This window comes from Stegodyphus dumicola, chromosome 6, assembly GCF_044657685.1.
Source record: "Stegodyphus dumicola isolate Sdum_Otavi_A_Nest chromosome 6, ASM4465768v1".
In the NCBI taxonomy this organism is placed as follows: Eukaryota; Metazoa; Arthropoda; class Arachnida; order Araneae; family Eresidae; genus Stegodyphus; species Stegodyphus dumicola.
The window spans coordinates 46,959,409-46,981,081 of record NC_140773.1 but is presented as its reverse complement, the minus strand read 5'-3'; the positions used below and the strand labels follow the sequence as shown (position 1 = coordinate 46,981,081).

The 21,673-nt window shown below is 34.4% G+C and overlaps 1 protein-coding gene across 1 annotated transcript in view; it reads right to left on the bottom strand.

Moving 5' to 3' along the window:
* The window catches only part of LOC118193775 (uncharacterized), a 113,292-nt gene that overhangs the window by 18,169 nt on the left and 73,450 nt on the right, over positions 1-21,673 (bottom strand). Inside the window, exons 12-15 of the mRNA XM_035364914.2 lie at positions 18,718-18,826; positions 13,599-13,745; positions 9,627-9,758; positions 1,913-2,032 (exon numbers count right to left, since the gene is read on the bottom strand). Coding sequence (XP_035220805.1) covers positions 1,913-2,032; positions 9,627-9,758; positions 13,599-13,745; positions 18,718-18,826 — 508 coding nt within the window. The remainder of the gene's footprint in view (positions 1-1,912; positions 2,033-9,626; positions 9,759-13,598; positions 13,746-18,717; positions 18,827-21,673) is intronic.

The window sequence follows — 21,673 nt, the reverse complement described above, 5'->3', positions numbered from 1 at the left end:
TATTTTTTAATTTCCAGTTATAAGAGAATCCTGCGACAGTCATAAACCTCTTACTGAAACTTTTTTCGTTGATAGAATCAGGTTTGTTCTTATCATTTTGGTAATAAATAAACGTTTCGTTACTTATTACCGTTATTTATAAAGAAAAATTCAAATTAAATTTTATTGCGGTAATTTAAGTAAAACTATGCTTTATAAGGGTCATGATGTACTTCGATTTATCTCTTGCTAAATAGTTTTCATAGGGGGTTCTAAAAACTGTTCTGCTTTGAGCTACATACCTCGGCAAAAGCTGGTGAACATTATGTTTTGTATGTTCCAAATCTTGCTTTTATTTATTTATTTATTAGTGCTACAGTGGATTTAAAGATTTTGCAATTGTTTTCTGGGTCGGTGGATTTCTCCATGTTACCAATGATTTACCTTTAGAAACATTCTAAATAATACTTGCTTTTTTCGGTTATTCTTTTGGAGACTTCGGTCCATGTCGAAGTACTAATTTTCGATGTTTCACTTTCCGTTTAATAATGCTACACTTAGAAATTTTAATACCCTGCATTTCACAACGTTTTTGAATTACGGAATGCGAATATTGCTCTTCGGAAAGTGCAAAAACATATCCTTCAATCCACAGCTTGTTTACCTGAGACAATTTGAAAGAAAATTGAATTTAAAAGTAGGGACGCTATTTCTCATATCAAATGATAAGACGTTGCCATAAATTTGTATTCGAAAACATTTGCTTTTTTAAATTCTTCTATCGAAATCATTCTAAAAATATGTAAACACTCTCTGTATTTTTTAATTTAAATATCATTATTTTACTTAATATGATATTTAATTCTTAACAATAGAAATATTATTTCACAGCTTTTTTATGCATTAGTTCCATTAGAATTTGAAGAATGCAAGTAGAATACACGTACTTAATAATAAAAATTTTATCTCACATTGAAATTAAATTTATGAAACGGACAAAAACAAGTAATTTTTATATTATATGTTCATCTTTTAAAGTTCCTTAAAGTGACTGCAATTTCCCAGTTCAATAGCTGTAATCATTCATATACAGAGTAGGGTACTGATCTGCAATGCTATGTCTTGCTGTATTTACACTGAGTAGCCAAAACATTAAAGAAACTCATTTTTTCTAAATATGTACCATTTTCCCAGTGACACAGGGTAGTAAAATACCAGAAATTGCTAAATCATGTTCGTTTTGAAAAGAAATCGTTAAAAATGCCTTTAGTATGAAAATAAGGAAGAAGGAAGGTTTTGAGTAACTATAATGAGGTATGAGCCCAAATGCAAGAAGATTGGTTCCAGACATTTTTGAAACAGTTCTACACTTTTCTCATGCCACAGTGTCTCGGATGTTTAGGGATTAGCAACTGATCAAAAAAAAAAAAAAAAAAAATCACACTCTTGTGGCGTGTTGTCCTCTTTGGGAGCATAGACGAGATGTACTCAAAGACCTAAAGTGACCTAGCGCTATGTATTGTAATGTACCACAGACACTGATAATATAAAAGACCCTTTCCTTTAACTCAAATGAAAGTCAGCAGAAAGAACGTCGCCTTCAGCAGGCGAAACACGCTTTGAACTCAAAAATTTTTCTTTAAATACTAGCGATAAAGAGAGCAAAACAAATTAACATAGAATAACTTGTTAACGAAGGCAAACTAAAATGAATCCTTATATCCTTATCCTTATACACTAAGGATAATTCTGGTTGGAAAATGCTTGTGACCAAAAGAGGGGAAAGTGGCCAGAAAGAATCATCCATAACAAAATGCGGAGCAATGCTTTTCAGATATTAAAAATATTTTTTATATTTTATGTTTCTGGTCCAGCGGCAATTTAAAATATTTTCATTTATATTGCAAAATGAAAGAAATTACATGAAGCTTACCATCAGTACACAGAGGTTCAGTAAACCCAGGCGGACACTTGCAGAGCCCGGAAGCTGTTTGGCAAGTTCCTCCATTATAGCATTTGCACTTGTAGTGGCAAGGCACTCCGAACATAACATCTGTAAAAATGGTTTCAATATTGTTATTATTCGGCACTCATGAAAGGACAAAAATTTTATTCTCATTGCTCTAATATATAGCAAACAAATGCAAGTGCCTTTCTGAGAATAGTTACTAATGTACTGAAGTTTCATATTATTAAATTTCTGTTTTGATATATCGAGTCGGTATTTTGTAACAAAGCATGCTATTCAAAAATAATATATTTCTTGAGAGCGTTCTACAATAATGTTAATAAATAGTTCTATCACTATAATTTTTGTATTGCTCTTGTAACAGGTACCTTTGCCATAACATTTCTCTATAACCATCTTTTATGTCTGCATTAGAACACCGATTATTATCATCTACATTAATATGTCTCCATTATAATTAACTATCATTACAAACATGCATGTGATCGGAATGTGGTTTAACATTGTGGATTAAGCATATCATTCTGTCTGATTAAATCTATGACTGTTCTAAGGTGTCGAAAACTGAGTTTTTTTCAAAGTTCAATGGATTTACGGTAGCTCAGTGTACGAGTATATTGAAGAATATATTTTGTAGCTATCAGCGTTATTTATTTGCAGTTACAGCAAAAACGAGCGTAATATCTGACACATATATCATACAACTCTATAATAAAAGACCGCATTAGAAAATTATACTCACCAGAAGGACAGCCTGTTCCTTTCCACCCAGGAACACAGCATCGGCCTGAACTCGGATCACAACTACTTCCGTTCTTACCACAATCACATATTTTACTGCACTTTTCCCCCCACAAACCATTAGGGCAAACTGTTAGATGTACAGCGGGTTTAACATATTTGGAAACATAAAACATATTTGGAAAAGAAATAAATAGTACTAAACAAGTAAAGAAAAAGAATCAAATTATTAACTTTAAATAAATCGATTTCGCATTAGTATAGTTATGTGAATTGTAAAATTAAAATGGCCAATAAAATTGCAAAACCAGAAAGGGATGATCTGACAACGTCAAAATCACATGATAGAAAAAAGAGGTTGGAATATGCAAATTATTAGTATTTCAGCGCATTTAGACATGGCCAATTAGACGACTCCGGAGGGAGAAACGATATCTGAAGCATTACATAAAAGAAAAGTTGTGTAATGGATTTCTCATTTTGAAAGCGTTTTGTAAGGTCGGAGATTGATCAGAATATCTTGTTATGCCTCAAATAATAAGAAGAAATGGTTACCAGCAAGTATTGGAATTCGATATAAGCAGGATCGTTGCCTGTCAAGAGTGTAGATTATCGTTCCGTGATATTGCCCGTCGCACTGGTTGACATCCAAACACAGTCATGCGAATATGGAATCAATTGGCTGCTGAGAATCCTAGTGAGCGGCATGCAGGATCTCAACGCCCTCCCATGACTAACTCCCGAGAGGACAGACATATTGTGAAAACCGCATAACCATATCACGGACACATTAGTCAGAAACGGGCACTCCCAATATCCGCTCGTACAGAGTGTCGACGTTTACAGCAGCGTGGACTATCAACACGGCAACCATTACTTCAACTTCCCTTGACAATGCAGCATAGAGAGAGACGGCGACTCTGGCGTCGAATGACAAAGCTGGATACATGAGTAGTACAATATCGTCTTTTCAGTCGAGTCACGGTTCTGCGTGCAGGATTCTGATGGCTGTATTCGTATACATGTCTGGAGAGTGACAAGGATTCAAAGAAAATGAGAGCACTAGAGCTCTTTTTCTCGATATATCGAAGGCATTCGACCGCGTTTGGCTAGACGGCTTACTATACAAATTTATTTCTCTGGGTATCCCAGGATACATCATAAACATCACTAAATCTTATCTGTATGAGAGGCACTTTGTCGTTCGCTATAAAATTATATATTCTACTCAGAGAAACATACTTGCAGGGGTCCCTCAAGGGTCTCTGACGGGTTCTATATACTTCCTATTATATGCGAACGACATACCACACACCCCATACATTACTCTTGCCATGTATGCCGACGACACGGCAGTCCTCGCAAAAAATGCATTCTAAACTACGTAGCACAAGCATTACAAATACACATACACACACTTGAAGCCTGGCTTAAAAAATAGAAGATCCAAATAAACGTGGATAAGTCAGTCGCAGTACTATTCACAAGATATAGAAAGATTGATCACTGTATTAAAATGTATGATACAGTCATTCCGTGGGCTAAGCAAGTAAAATACCTAGGTGCTACGTTGGATAGGAGCATTACATGGAGGCCCTACACTACACAAGTAATTAATAAGTTCCGAGCTGCTAAACAAAAACTTGTCCCCTTAATTTCTCGGAACTCAGTTTTATCTCTAGACAATAAATTGCTCCTTTACAAAGCAATGTTGCGTTCCATTATTACCTATGCCTGTCCTATTTGGGGCTTTGCCAGTACAGTACACATGAAAAAATGCAAGTTTACAGAATGTTACTCTTAGACAGATAACAAAGAGTCACTGATTTATCAGGAATGCAGATATTCACAATGAACTTGAAGTTCATAAATTAGTTCTATAAATTAAAATGTTTATGTCCAAAAATGCCAGAAAATTCTTTAAGAACATTCACAAGGTTGAGAATGAAAGTATTCCTTTACTTAGCTACGATTATAATGAAATTAATAACGCCAGAAGGCCAGGAGCACTTTTAAAATAATTAAACAAATGATTATGCAGAATTTTACTTAAATATTACTTTATTTAGCATTCTCATATAGCAATATGCCTTACAGCTTTCTTTTTTTAACAGTAATTTCTTATTATTGATTCTGTTTTAAATTTAATACTCTTACTTCGAATTACTTCGATTATTCCTAGCAGTAGATAATCATGTGACATAGTAAACCCCTCCCCTCTTTTCGTCTCCACCAACCCTCTAAAAGTATGGCTATGAACCATGCCCGCCTCCTATGCCTGCCAATAGCTAACGTTTCCACCGCACTTTCTCTCCTCATTTAGCATTCCCACTACGAGACTCCAGCTCATTTAGACGGAAAACACAGAAGGCAGAGGTTCGCGCTTCAGTCAAGCAAGAGGGAACTGACTCTTCGACGCAGAAATGAATTTATTTCTCAGCATCTAGTTGCAGCTATCAATCCAATGTTTCACGCACCAGCTATGAACAACCTAATGGCAAAATTGCTACATCTTCAACGTTCACTAAATTGCTTATCCAACTTCTACAACTCATCGCTATAATTGCATCACGAAATACTTGCCATATGTACAATATTAAATATTTATTTTAGGACTTTCATGTTTTTTTCTTTGACTCTAAGTTATGCTATGCAAATATAAAAGATATACACACCACTTTACGTTGCTACATACAGGGTAGGGAAGTGTCCCAGGAACCTGCGTGACTTCGTCACTTAAGATTAACACGTGTCTGGAGGCTCCGAGGAGACCGCACGTCGCCTGCTTGCATTCGATGTCGGCATGAAGACCCTACACCTGGTGTGATGGCTTTAGCAGCCAGCCACACGACACGCACATCTCTAGTTCGGACTGACGGTTAATTTGAACGCAGATCGATTCATTTCTGACATCTTACGCCCATCGGTTGTGCCCTATCTTCGAAGCCTGCCAAACGCCATCTTCCAACAAGATAATGCAAGACCACATGTTCCAAGTTGTGTTTTGACCTTCCTCGATACACAGGGTAGGATTGCTAGAACGCACCAACCCGCCTGATCACAAAGTGATAATCCAAAAAGGGGCATCCCGTTCACGCCACAAGCGAAGGCAGCCAGTCCCCCAACAAAAGAGTCCCCCAACAAAAGTTAAAACGCCAGATTAATAAAAAAGAACAACTAATCCAAGATATTATACACGAAGCAACTTTAACATTTAACTTAAAATTCAAAGTTCCAAGAAACCAAGCCCGGTATTCCGAGTAACTAAACATGTTAGTATAATCAACTAAAGAAAATAATAATTATACATCCAGCAAGGTTGCCATACAACTATATAATTTTATTTGTTTTAAATGGCTGGATTAACGACACAACAGGAAAGAAGAAAACCAAAAATAACTAAATCAAGAAAACTGTGTTAGTAAAAATGATAACATAAAATAAGGAAGGAAAACACACATAAAAAGACACAACGAAAATATGACATACAGTCACACATATCATCAAACACGACGAAAAAGACATCCTAAAATAAACACATTGAAAATAAAACGAACTTAGTTAAAAACCCCAATCGCATGTCTATTGCCATTAATAAAGGCCATCAATTCTCTTGCATATAATTTCAAATGTTTAAAATCAAAATTCAATAAATCAAAATGTATATCACTAAAACTTCGTTCGATACACAGGGTATTCGACTGCTGCCCTGGCCTGCACGGTCTCCATATATGTCACCCATTGGAAACCTCTAGTCATGGATTGCTGAGAGACTGGTTCGCCACCCCTCTCCAGCTAATACGGCTGATGAAATGTTGCATACACTTGAAGCAGCATGGAATGAGTTGCCAGTTTCTGTCATCCAAGACCAGTTTGTCTCCATGCCTAACCAGGTAACGGCCGTTTTAGCTGCCAGGGATAGCAGCTGTTCTAATTTCTCACCCCTGTAAACCTCCAAACTGCTTACAAATTAATCATTTTGTCTTCATGCCATACTGTTTATGTGTAATAAATATCTTTTTCGTATTTGCTTTTCTTTCATGGTTGCAATTTTAATGGCCAGCAGTGTGAATTTCACAGACGCTTAAAGTGATGAGCCGAAAACCGTGGTGATTCATAGTTCGTTGTTATTCGATGCTTTTTTGTGTTTAAATGGAGGTATGCTCATAACTCGGTGTCATGGGAATCGAATCCTCTAGCACTATGGCAAAAGAGTTCTTGTGCGTTGGCTTCAAGAATTTCAACTCTTTCAAATTTGCGAGCATTGAGTGGCTCCACGGGCATCGTAAAAGAAAACAAAGAGCGCCAGCCACAAGTATAGGAAACAGAATTACACTTTGCCGGAATGGAAATACCAGAAGAAGGTTCTACGGGCTTTTCTTATAAAAATTGTAGTAATGGTTAAGATGGAATAGTTGTATGATTGTACTTTCTAAACTGTAAATAAAATTTATTGATGTTATGAAAGATGGATTTTTATTAAGAAGAATGTAGTTTTTACGTTATTCTAATAAATAAAGTGCGGGAAAATGAATTTCACCTTAGTGGTGAATGAAAAAAGAACAAGAAAACGTACACTGTTAATTCTAATTTCACACATATTTATTCTACTTCTCTACTAGTCTAGAATATGAGCGAAAGATTCTTTTAAGATTCAAATGATGATAATATCACTGTATATAAACATTATATCCTAGACGAGTCTTTATTTGAAATTAACACTCCTAAACAGGTCCAAGCATCTGATTGCTCTTTCGAGCCACATTATTTAGAACAGTTTAAGGATCTAATAATGAACCTAGCAGTGTATTAAATTTCAGAATAATTGAAGCAATCCATGAAATCACCGAGCACCAAAGGAAGAATGTTTTAAATGAATTGGAAAATTGGTTTAAACTAAGTGCCTTGAAAGATAATGGTCAATAAATCCTTCAGATTTGGATCGTGCTGCAGAAAAACTTTAAGAATAAAATTATTATCTATAATTTCCGTAATATTTCTATCAATGCAAATTTTGTTAGTAAATTCATATGTCACTACTGTAAACAAAGTTACAAATAAAGCTACCAATGCTTATTGCTGCAAAAGAATTCCATAAATATTTACGAATATTAGAAACATTCATTTCTTTATCGATAGATAATGATTTTGTTTCTGGCAAGCTTTCCCCCCCCCTTTTTTTTTTTTTTTTGAATAACTCGAATCAAGGTTATTGCAGAATATGTCTCTCTCAATCACATGCTATCTGTTTTTTAATGCTACTTACTGTTTTTTAAAACTGTATATACGTGATCATAGCCGATGTGCAATGCGGAGGTTGTGCTCGATGCCTAGTTTGAGCTAACAAAAAAGTTCTAAAAGAAAACAGATCGCTCTTAACATGAGGGGAATAAGAGTAATGTATCATATGGTTTAATGCATATATAATATTTAATGTATCATATACCACTTATTTAATATTTAAATTGTGTATCTTAAATTTCTTAAGTGCGTTTTCTTTTGATGTGTTGATAATATTAGCTGAATTATGATAAATGTTGATAACTTATAGGGATCTAATTGTGCAGAATTCATTCAGGTCCTACTGACCTTGTTAGACTGGTAAATGAGTTGACAAAGTCCTAAAAAGGTTTAAATAACCTTTTCCATTAATTCTTCAAACTGAACAGAAAGCACTACTTGTGCTTACAAACAAGCAGGCAGTAAAGTAACAAAGCTATTGAAAACCGTCGGCTTACATAATTTATCATCTAATTTTAATTCCGGTGTGGACTATGGAAAGAAATGTTATAGTAAAGGTTTTTAAATCATAATAATTGCTTAGTTATGATAAAACATTCTATATGTTTGGCGATCTTTTTTGAAAACTTGCCTAAATCGCCAAATTATATCCTATGAGTAGCTTCATTTTTTATTGCAGGTAAGAAAGTAAGCAAGTAAAAGGTAACTGTACCACTTTAATCTCATTTTTCTCTCAGGTAAGACTGCTGTGGAAATGAAAGGATCATTAGACGTTATGAGACGTTATTAGTCGACGTTATGAGAAATATTTTAAAACATTTAGAAGCATTAACACTGATAACAATTTGCTTTTAAGAAGACCAAAAGCATATTAAAGCAATGAATTTCAAGAACTTCTCAAAACCCAGCTTAAACCTTGGAAGACTTGGAAAATGAATATACATGTTTTTTACCGTTGTGTGTGTGCGCCACTGGATCTCCAGATCATTATATAATGAAACGTCCCTTAGTGAAACAATGCCATATTAAATTTTTTGCTGTTAATGTTATTCCTTTTAAAGGATTCCTTATTAAGATTAACATATTTACTTCTTTAAAATTTCATAATTTAATTTATAAGTTCACGCAGTAACTTTATTTTGTGACTATAAGGTATGAGCATTATGATTATTAAAACTCATTAAAATAGTTAAGTATTATTATTATTATTATTGTATTAAAATAGACATAATGATTATTTTAATGATCGATTTATGAATGTTTTATCGAATTTTATGGACTCCATAAACTACTTTATTTTTAACGCAACTGCATTTTATTTTCAATTTTTTATTCCTCTTTCATGTAAATATATTTCAATATTTATAATTTAAAATTATGTATTGTAATATGAAAATATAATTAATTTGGTTATTATATTTTAAATAAAAATAAATGCTGTTAATGATGAATGTGGAATAATACCTGTTAACCATTGGTAAAGACCGGATGTCCCCAAGTATCGTCAACTGAACTGAAATGAACTGTTCATTAAATGTTCATTAATTGCTAAAAAGTACTGCTAATGTCTTAAAGAACCTGATAATTTTCTCTCTCCCTCCTTCCAATACGATAATTTCAAATTTAATTATTAATTTCACTACATATTTTATTCTAAGAATTAATACATTCGAAATATTTGAATATATTACAATACCTTCTCTGCGATGGGATGCCTTACAACCTCGTGGGCAGTCACACATTCCTGTTATATGATGACAAATGCTGTTTGCTGCACAGTATGGGCAAATCTCTTCGCACATCTTTCCAAAAGTTCCAAAGGGGCATTCTGAACAAGAAATTAAAACAAAAGTAGTTAATTTATGAGACTGTTTGAGCTTTTTGATATGCAAGAAATAGTACCGCATTTCCTCGCAGTCCTCCCTTCTTTTTTGCTAATTTTATTGTCCGAAAATCGGGAAGACAAAATTATACAGCACATTTATTTTCGAAATACGCAGTTACAATAAGAACATTACAAACGAAAAACAGTCATAGATAAATTACAAGTAACTATCACAGTATTATTTCTTTAAAAAAACCTACATTCCAATAAGAATGTATAGTAATATTAGCATACAAAATCTAATAAGATCTTCATTCCCACTTTCCTGTAATTTGAACTTCGCACTTTCTTATTGTTGTTTCTAAAGAGGTAGACTCTTTAGGCCTCAAATCATCTATAAATAATTAAAGAAGATAAATATTCAAGTGACTTGGCGAAATCGTAGACTAAATATCGATTTGCGTATGCTTCACTGTGGCGGGTTGGTTATTAGGCTGGCACAACGTTCAACAGTTAAAGAAATAAAGATTCGGCGTGATATTCGCAGCTTGTGTGGGAGGGTTTGTTGTTAAGTCAAAAGCGATCAAAACGTAGGCAAATTTATTTTAAAATTTAGGGAAGCTTGTTCTTTAAACGCACAGAGGAAGGGAAAAAAACCTTAAGCTAGAAGTCTAGGAAGGGAAATACGGTAAATTTGTATTTCTATTACACAGTACTTAATTAAAAAATGTCTTTTTCAAATGCGTTGAGTAAACCGCTGCTGTTCATCAAAATCACCTAAAAAATTTATAAAGCGCATTTTTTAAAATCCATGACAGTGCAATACTGTATTAAATGTTTTCAATGAATGCAGTTTGTGCTATGCAGTTCTCTGATAACAATCTGTTTTGATTTTTATTTTCCTCTAACGGCGAGGTACTTGCTAGATAAGCATTCGTAAAAATTCTTTGAACCCGTCAATCAGTCAGAAAACTCAACACCGAGAATATTCTCCAGAATGCAGAAAGGCGATCTATATTACACTCGCAAGAGTGGTGAATGGATAACTATCTGCTATTATTGATCAGAGTGGCGTAATAAGGCAAAATTAGTAATAATATTCCATTTTGACAAGCAGTCAGAACTTTTTTTCATCAGTGCAATAAATTTAAGCTTTCATTTCAAGTTTTCTAATAAGCCCAAATATTAACTTCCACTCACATTTTTCTAATTTCTGTCACTCACTTTTGAAGTATGCCGGTGACGTTAAGCTTATTCGAAACCGTAAAGAGGGGTAAGAAAGGATGCCGTTTAGCTTTGAAGATTTGTATATTTTTTAATTAAATGGTATAAAACATTTTCTGCAAATATTCTGGCTTCCTTTCTTTTTAAATGTAAAACATTTTTCCTTTTGTTTTGACTATCAGCCACAGTTAATTATAAAATTCTCAATTTTAATCTGCATTTATTTTTTTTTATTTTATTTTATTTTATTTTATTTTTTTTACTATCAGCCAAAGCTGATTATAAAATTAGCAATTTTGCTCTACATTTCTTAATGTTCAAAGTTCTTACCATGCATTTTCGTGAAGGACTATTGTTTTCCTTTTGCGATTTTGCGTTGAATCACTATAAACGGCGTATCACTTTCCAAATTGTTGCCACCAAATGTTAGAGTCCTACATTATATTTGAAGAAATCAAATAATAAAGAATCTGCATAAATGTACGTATGTTTCTCGCATTATGATAAAATAACGGTACCTAAAGCCATAAAATTTTGAATGACGTAATCCTACTGCGAATATGGGCATCTGAAAGCCCAAATTTGAAATTTGGAATTTGTTTTATTATCGGTTTCATATTTTGTAAAACTTTAACGACTTTTTGATTAACAAACTCAACGATTTAAAAGTGAGCAATGGCAACACTTTACCGGGGGGGAACCTTTTTATCTCCAGCACGCGAAACTGTGTATCCGAAATGCTAAAGATATGCTCATTTTATTTTATTTTATTTTTTTATTTTCATAGTTTTATTTTATTATATATATTTCTTCGTCTTAATTTCTACCCTGTAAGAAAACTCGTTCAAATGGCAACCCCTCCTGGCTCAGTTTCACGACAATACAGAAGTTTTTATAACATAAAAGTAAAATGAGCTTTCTTAAACATTACTCATGGCAACCCTTAGCATCTACATTAATTATTATTGCTGTAATAGCGCCATTTTGAATTCTTGTTTGGTTAGGGTAAAATGTAAGTAAAATTTACAATTAACTTTGGCCTTTTAATATGTAAAAAATACCCTGTTTATTTGACTTTTATTTGTATATTTCTTTCATTTCATTTGCGTCTTGATTTTTACTTCATTTCCCTATACTTTTATTCTTAATTTAAGTATTATTCTTCATAAATACTCTATTTATTTTTCAATTTAGTTGCAATTAATTGCCATCCGCGAGTCGAGGAGTTATTTCACATTTCTAAATTTATTATTTATTTATTATTAGATTTAAATTCGGATTTTAAAGTTGGAATAGGATTTTGTTCAGAAATGCCAAATGACGAAATGCGCTCTTCCTGAACTCTTAATGGTTGTATGGAGAGGTTCCAATTCCCCAAGAAAAGTCGGGCTCTTTCTATGACACTAATTTTATTTAATATTTTTATTCTCCATCGCAGGTGCTCTTCGCTCGTGAAGTTCGTCTGCCTTGTGATCTCTTGTTTGGCCACCCTCCGGATGTGCCTTCATTGCCTCGGGAATACATTCAAGATCTCCAGGCACGCAGTGAAGTGATGTACAATTTTGTACGAGAACGAGTCAGCTTGGCGTCAGACAAGATGAAGATACGGTGTGACATGACAACTACAGAACATCGATTTAAAGAAATCGTGAAGGTGACAAGGTGTGGTTACGGAATCCGATTTGAAGGAAAGGACTTTCTTACAGTCACCCTGAGACGGTCCTTGCACAGTCCTAAAACAGGCTGAACGACATCGTAGTTCAGATCCGCAAATTATCAAATTCTAAGCCTAAAATAGTTCAGTATAATAAGGCTAGGCATTTACTGTGTCCATAATACGTAATTCCCATGCTGTATATAATCTAAAGCGTATACTAAGACCGTGATCCTATTTATATACAAATCTGTAAATTCGTGCATTTATTAATTGATTTATTTGAAACAACAAAACCAAACTCGTGCGAGTCATGCCAGAATTTTTAAGGGAAGTTAATCCAAAGGAGGGTCTATCGACCACTAAATATAACTTGGTTAACCTGAAAAGATCTTTCAGAAACTATGTAAATACCAAAGGGAAACTTTTTTTTTTACCTCACTGGGGAGATTTTTTTGTTTCTTTAAATTTATTATTTAATTATCTTGATAGTTTTTTTTATAATATTCACAAATAATACATGCAATTTTGTGGAACCAGTTCGTTTGTTTTTAGTTTTTTCACAAAGAATTTTGTATGACAAATTAAACTTTGTGTAAGGTCATAGCTGTGTAGGGAAACGTTTTTTATTTAATAATACTCTGATATCAAAATACCTGTTAACACAGAAACTTTAGGATACCAAATAAATTAAAATTTTTATGATCAATTATGCACACTATTTTCATCCACTAACAAATTTTTATACGATTTCTAGTGATTGAAATTTTACTGATAAAGTATATTTATACAATATACGAGTATATCGATTGGAGAAAATACATCTTTTGTACCTTTTCCTCTGTATAGCTTTATACCATATTTAGTAACCCTTTTTTGCCTCCTTTCATTAAATATCCGTTGGACTTCTGCCCAGAATGATTGAGTGTACGAAATTTGGATATAACAATTGATAAAATACTTACTTTCCATACAGTCCGACCCCGTCCATCCAGGATCGCACATGCACTTTCCAGTCATATGATGACAGGAAATACCTTCAGCACAAGTACACATGTTCTTACACATAACTCCCCAGCTGCCGTTACTGCATTTGATGTCGCATAATTCTCCTTTATGAAAAAAACAAAGTAAAATAATCAATTGAATTCATGAAAATGTTTACTTCTTTATAAAATATAGTTAGAAATATGGTATTCTACAGAAAGTCGTTCACCCTTGATAGGAACAATTTTCCATTTAAATTTTCTCGTTAGCATTTGAGAAAAAGGCTTGACATTTATAAGGTATTTCTCCTACCTTCTTGGCGTTCCTTCGTGGTATGGTGGTCTGCACACTGGGCTGGTATTCCAGAGGTCAGCGGTTCGATTCCCGGCGAAGGCGTTGTTAATTTTTCATCTTTCCTGCTTCCAAAATACCTAATGTCTCTACACATTTTTAATACAACAGTTTGCTCTTGGTTTCTTTTATATGCAATGTAGAATAAGATATTTGTTTTTGAAATGTCCTAAAATTGATATATAGCTTGAGGGTTACGGAAACGCACTTTACGAGGAAAAATATTCATATCAACAAATTGTGAAGCAATTAAAAATCGAGATTATTTCATTTCAAAGAAAGGTATATAAATTGAAAGAGAAAATGTGTCTCTTTGAATGTAAAAATGAAAAAATAAATGGCCTGCGCAAAAACTTCATCCTATGACTGTTCAAACGCGGGTAAACATCAAGAAAACGAAGCCTCTGATCCTTAAAGATAATCCACCAACTCAAAGATCCATTGCATCAGAGCTGGGAATGTCTTCTGGCATTGTAAGTAAAATCATTCATAAAGATTTGAAGTTAAAAAATATTTTGAAGTTAAAGTTCATCTTCCTTTTGCGAAAGCATATTCTGGAAAGAAAAACTAATTGTAGAAAATTATATGAAAAATACCCAGCTGCTAATAAATGAAAATTTGTGGAAACATTGGATGAGGCATAGTTCAATAAGTGACTGTAATAAGAAAAAGATAAATTTCTGTTGCTCAACTGACGAAAATGATTATACGAAATGGCTTTTTCAATGTACGAAAAAGTCCCCAACGGGATTCTGGGTAATTGAAGAATTTTGTTACAGCGCTAAATTAAAATTCAAAAATATCTCATGTAAGGCTAAAAGTAATTCATTGTAGTATTTAGAAATAGTTTTGCCTTATACGGAAATGACATCGATAAAGTTGAGCTTCAAATTTATCGATATTAAATAAGCGGCAGTTGACTTAAACGAGTGACTAGAAGTTGAGGACAAAACTTCTAGTCACTAAGTCAACTCCCGCTTATTTAATAAAGAAAGAATTAGAAACAAAAATAAAATGCATCTTAATTACTGAAATACGTGACTCTTTTCCTAAGGACTTCTGCGTTGTTGCTTTATTAAAACAAACCTTGGGAACACGGCATCTAAGAGCACTGAATGGAGTTTACCTAATGACCCAAAAGGAATGTAATAAAATTGACATGACAATCAATTTACTTTCACGGAAAGAAGCTTACCTTTATGGAAATTTCGAGGTAGAACTGTAGCCAAAAAATCAGAAGGCTACAGATAATTGGAAATTGTTTGGAAAAAAATACGCCATTTATACGTAAAATTTAATTATCAAAATCGCTTCTCTAACCACCATCTGTATATAATAGAAATACTGATAAATCAATTGCTGTAATTTGGAGACAATATTGAAGATATTGTTTAAGATGCTTGTGTTTCATATTGCAGTAGTTCAAGCAGTTCTAAACTGAATGGGTATTGAGCGACTGTATCAAATACTTCTCGAACGCTTCGTAAACACCCATTAAGGTGTGATCAGAAGTCTATAATTGTGGACATTATCTATCAGTTCAACGTCGAACAACATAAATTTGATGAGAGTTAGTTGAAAAATTAACCTTTTAAAGGTAGAAGGTAGAAATGACTTCATCTAAGTAAATCGCTGATTACTATCAGGTTTGTATGTAAGTTATGTGCTTGTAAGTTGTTGAAACAGTAATTGCAATAGAAATTCGGTTACTTAGATTACAATAATTATAAACATTAGCGATTAATATTTAAACAATTACTTAAATATTTGAAAAGCTGAACGCTATCAAATGACGCTGAAATTATTTTCTTAGCACTTTTTCTCGATAAGCAGTTGTCAAATATTAAACCGAAATCCCACTGTTCATGCTCCAGGTTTTTTTTTTTTTTTTTCCCTACAGGATCTTTAAAAGCGAAGACATCTGCATTGCCTTCGTTTTACAGAGCAATTTACTCATCCCCATACACAATTAATCTCTTCTTTCTTTAAGTATTTGATAAGTTGTTTCAGAACTACAGTGAATTTTTTATTTTAAATGAAACAAATCTGCAGTTCTTAAAATAATATTTTTGTTGTATTGCTTATATTACACAAGCCTGAAAAATTTAGGTTGCGTTATGTTTTTTAATTTTAATTAATTGATACATATATAATTTTTAGAGGTGAAATTGAAAATGCTGCCCTTTTTTTCCACCATATCAAGGTATTTCAGAAATCGCAACTTTCAGAATTAAAAAAAAGGTCGAAAATATGAGACTTTAAAATAGATTTATATTTTCTTAGAATTTATTTTTGTTTAGCTTAGACATATGAAGCAGATTTATCAGTGAAAGTAAATCAAATTTACATAACATATCCAATTTTATTTCTATGTATCGAAGTTTCCATGGACAGCTGATGCTTTTCACTTTTCCTTTTTATGTTCTTGCTGGGGTTTATCTCGGGGCAACATCCAGCATCATGGAAGTAGTTTATTATTCCATGGAAGTAGTTTATTTTACTATCATCATGGAAGTTATTCCTTTATACTTCCATTCCATTTCTTTGATGTCTTGATGAAAACTCTCAACCATCTCTTCGCTAACCAAATTTTCAAGAAAATAGTCCAAACATGAATTAAAGAAGTGAATCTAAGTTCGTGTAACAGCTTAAATTTTTGTATCTCTGCAGCATATTCCCAACAATTTATTTAAAGGTCGGATCTTTCTTATTGAAACTTGGTTACTATGTCTTCCACTCCTTTTTTTCTGCAACTTCTATTTTCTCAAAATTATCATTCTTGAAAATTTTCTGATGCCAGGACCAGTAAAGACACCCTCTTAGTTTGGCGGTTGATAAACTGAAAATGTATCATAAATGTATTAAACACATTCACCTTCTCTTAGTAAGACTTATTTAAATTATTTCATTAAGTCTAATTTGATATGCGGAAGTAGAAGGAGAACTTTATTCAGATGTATGAAAGGTCTTTGAAAACCGTTTTGATTCCAAGTTCTAGTAATAAAGCCCTTTCCGGCCAGTTTTTCTTTATCCATTTGTAAGGTTAATATTTAAAACTAACCAAATATTTTTAATTTCCGCCTTTACTATTACTTCTCCCAAAGTATCGTTAATTTGAATTTTCAATTACTCAGACTTTTTTTTTACAATTATGTCTTATTGATATGTTCGACGATATTTTTAGTTTGACTACCTAAAAGGTTATCAATCCCAATAATTTTATGTTATTACTTCTGTGTTTAGTTAGTGTTTTAAAGTAATTCTATGGCAGCGTTTACTGTCTGTAGTAAGAAAGAAAATTAAATAAATATAAAGTGAACTGCAGTTTACAAGTGTTTATTTTAAGTCATATTCAGCTAGGTCATAAGTCATTCCAGCAGAAAACTGTATTTAGAAATCCAGCTTTGATATTCTTTCTATTAGCAATATTTAATAAACGAATTTGATACTTAAGTATTATCCCGTCTACCGTGAAATTTGGCTACTATCAAACCTTGTAAGTTGGCGAAGAACCCGCTAAAAATTGGGCCGATCGCGCTTGCGGAGTTCTGAAAGATATGACGAATCGTTATTCAATAAAAAATTAGTATTTTACCAGCTTCATTTTTGCACTTCGTAAAGAGAACTCCGTCCATTTCTAGTATTTTGCCACGCCTTCCGATTTTGCAGGATCATTGTTGCAATCTATTCTTCTTTTGTCGGCTATATGCAGTTGATCATAATATGTCGATTAATGCACACTGTGACAATGTGCACACTCTGACAGACATTTGTTTAATGAGAAGAACTTCCTGTTTTGTACAGAGACTAATTGTCAGTTAGAACTTTGATGAAAGGTGTTGCGGAAATCCCCTGATGCGGTTTCCGGACACAAGGGACGTCGTAAATTACCACATTCCAAGGTATTTCGGACAAGACGTTTAACAAAACGAAAGACAGGGGCTTTTGTGTGAGCTTTTTATGCAGCGAGAGATTGAAAGAAGACACGGCCATTGTTTTGTATTATAACTGTAATGTTTTGATTATTTTACTTATTAGAATTCAAGAAAATCTTGAATACTAATAAGTATTCAAGAAATAAATAAGTTTTAAAATAAATATTTAAAATAAGTTTTAAAATAAATATTTAAAAGATAATTTCTCTTTTCCTTTCATCCAACACGGGTGTTCAGAAGTCACAACACCTTTTTTGATGGAAAAATCCCATAACTTTGAAAATAATCCACTGCTACCTCTTCTGTAGAAGACATGTCTAAACTTGAATTAACTGTTTTCAAAATGAAAGAATAAATACAGTAATAAACTCTTAATTTATATCCTTATTCATAAAAACAAAGCCTGGTTTATCGAGAATCAATCGGGGTTACAACGAAATAAAGTGGAGATGTTATGAGTGTGTTTTGATGTCACTCTTATCCATACCTGGCGCTAAATTGTGCTGCTTTGCGACAGTTTTACGGTCGACTGCATAATACACACTACAAACATTATTTTAATAATTTATTTCCTTTTGAGCTGCTGCCCTTAAGTTTTCAAAGAATTAGCCATTCAAAATTATGTTGTCAGGAACTTGCCCGCCTAGCACTAACTTTTAACACATAGCATTACGTTTCAAAACATATCAGTTTAAATAGTTTGACTTAAATTGAGATGAAGTAACTTTAAATCATATAATGTACAACTTTACTAATAAAATTTGATTGCTGTAGTAAAAAATAGTTGTCTTATCTTTTAATTCATACTTACCTGTCCACCCCGTAAAACATGTACAATTTCCAGTGATGAAATCACAATTCGCTGTAGTTTCTACATTACAAGGACATACTTCATTACAATTAAGACCATAATATCCAATCTGCAGGAGGAAAATAACAAGCATAAGAAATTAGATGTAAAAAAAACAGCATTAAGTTGTTAGAAAATAAGTCTTGTAGGGTTTCCCTTAGTTTGCAGAACAAATTATTTTAAGTTTGGTACCCTTCCTGAACCTCTCACTTTCCCCTCGCATTTCCTCTCCAGGATGCAAATTTAAAGTTGAGTGAGTATAAAATTAGACAAAACGAATAGTTTATTCAGAGCTTGATTTCGCTAGCCAGCGCATCTTATTACTCTTTTGTCCTTGCTGCTATCCTGATTGCTGATACGCCTTTTTGGTCATTTAATAAGTATAACGCCGGGTAGGTTGTTGAGTCAATCCGTTTAGCTTTTCAGTCCATCGCTATATCTTTGAATTTATTGTGAAATTATTCTCAAGTTCCCCCGCTCGTCGTCGGTGTTACTGTAAGCACGAAGTACGTGCATTTGTGTTTGGTGAATAATAAAGGGTTATTTTACTCGTCTTCTGTACCGGTATTCTTTACGCCTGTGCGAGAAGTCGCCAGTTCTCTTAGTAAGATCTATTTAACTTTATGATAGCAAAGAGAGTTAGATCTCACAGTCTGAATTTTTAAAGACTTACACTGGTGTGCAAAAATTAAGGACGAAGTCGAAAAATTAGCATATCAGCTGAACGAAGAGGCAGAGCGGACAGAAAGACCAATCAGGAGATTAAGTAAGTTGATGTACGGTAGCACATGAGCAGATATGCAGGTAGACGTAATGGGGGAGTGTCTGAGTAGTATAAAGCATGTTGTCGGTGTAAGAGCAGTATTTCTGGCAAAGAGATTGCACGCCGTATAGCAGTTAAAATCACACCGAGTTGCTGCCTCAGCGAGAAATGGCGAATAATCAATCTGTTAGACGACATCTGGATGCTTTTACCCGAGGTCGAATCATTGGGAAGTTGGAGGAAGGCCGCAGTGTGACAAGTGTGGCTGCAGAGTTCGGAATTGCTCACAGCATCGTTTCACGACTTTGGAGACAATTTCAAACTACAGGAACAGCTATCCAGGGTTTAGCAGTGGTCGTCCACGAGGAACCACACCCGCAGATGACCGGTATATTGCCTTACAGGCCAGAAGAAACAGGCGGCAGACAGCGGGAGAAATCGCTAGACACACGACACAGGCGACTGGACGACCGATATCGCGTTTTACCGTGGCCAGAAGACTGCACGTTGGTGGTCTGTTTGCACGACGCCCTGTACGGTGTGTACCTCTAACGCCTGCCCATCGGAGAAGGCGTTCTCTGCGGTGCCGGGAACACCGGAATTGGAGAGACAATGAATGGGGACGAGTACTCTTTACAGAGAGCAGATTCAGTCTGAGTAGCGATTCTCATCGCATACTCATCTGGAGAGAGCGGGGAAGCCGCAATCATCCCTCGAACATCATTGAAAGGGACAGGTATGGAGGTGGCGTTGTTCTCGTTTGGGGAGGCATCATGCTTGGTAGTCGTACAGACCTTCGACGCAGGTTCAGTCAACGGGACCCGTTATTGTAACGAGATTCTTCTTCCATTTTTGTGCGTCTTTTTAGAGGCGCTATGGGTCCGCAATTCCTTTTCATGGACGACAATGCACCATGTCATCGCACAGTAGCTGCCGAACAGCTCTTAGAGAGTGAGGATATTGAACGTATGGATTGGCCGGCACGATCTCCGGATCTCAATCCCATCGAGCATGTATGGGATTTTCTAGGCAGACGCTTGGCAGCTCGTTCCTTACCACCAGTAACGATTCTGGAGCTTCGATTGGCGCTGCAAGACGAATGGGCAGCAATGCATCAACAACTCATTGACACCCTCATTCTCAGCATGGGCAGACGCTGTGAAACCTGCCTAGCAGTCAGGGGAGATCATATCCCCTATTATAGACCGGATGTTTCTTGCTGGACACCCATCACAGGGATGTTTCGGCCTTCAGTCGCATTGCGCTCCATGCTACTTTTTCAATAAAGCTTCTTTTTATCCCTCTGATTTCTCTTTTAGTAAGTGTTGCTTACATTACTCATGTCCTTACGTATTGGGGATCTTACGATATTAAATGTGTTGATTTGGAAAGCTTTTGTACAAAGTTATATTGAAAAAACCGTCTCGTCCTTAATTTTTGCACACCAGTGTATATCCTCTCACTCTTTCATTGCATATTCAACTCTTTATTGCACGGAGATATTATTCATATGAGCAAACTCTTTCATGTAAATGTACGCTGGTCAAAGAGAAAATATACAATAAGTGACCAAAATTTTAAAGATACCCATTTTTTTAACATAGTGCAGTCTTTCGGCAACGTCATACCCAGGAAAATAGCTTATGTAAGACCTTATCTAGAGAAATAATCTAAAACTCGTCGCATTTACATTTAAATGTACGTTTAAACGTACCAGTGTATTTAACATAAGAAATAATTAATACAGATTTGAATGTCTTTGAGAGAGGAATGATCGCAAGTGCAAGAAGTTTTGATTCCAAAGCATATATGCAATGGCTAGTATTATAGGTATTTTTTTGTGCAAGAATATTTTTGGTGTTTGGAGAATGACAGTTGATCAACAACTTTCAGGTAGATAAGGTGTTGCAACTCAACTCTTGCTGAGATACGATGGCTGAGTGACGTCATCTCGAACTATGAACTCTCGCTTAGAGATCGCACGAGAACTCGGAACTGAGAAGTCGCACGCTGCTTCGTGCAAAAATTAAAACATTTTTCATTATCTAAATATTCTGTAACCGTTTGCGTCTTTATTAAATATGCTTGTGTAAAGAAAGTACGGTGCTACTTTGGTAGACGGTTGCACGGATTTTTGGCGATTTACGTTGGCGC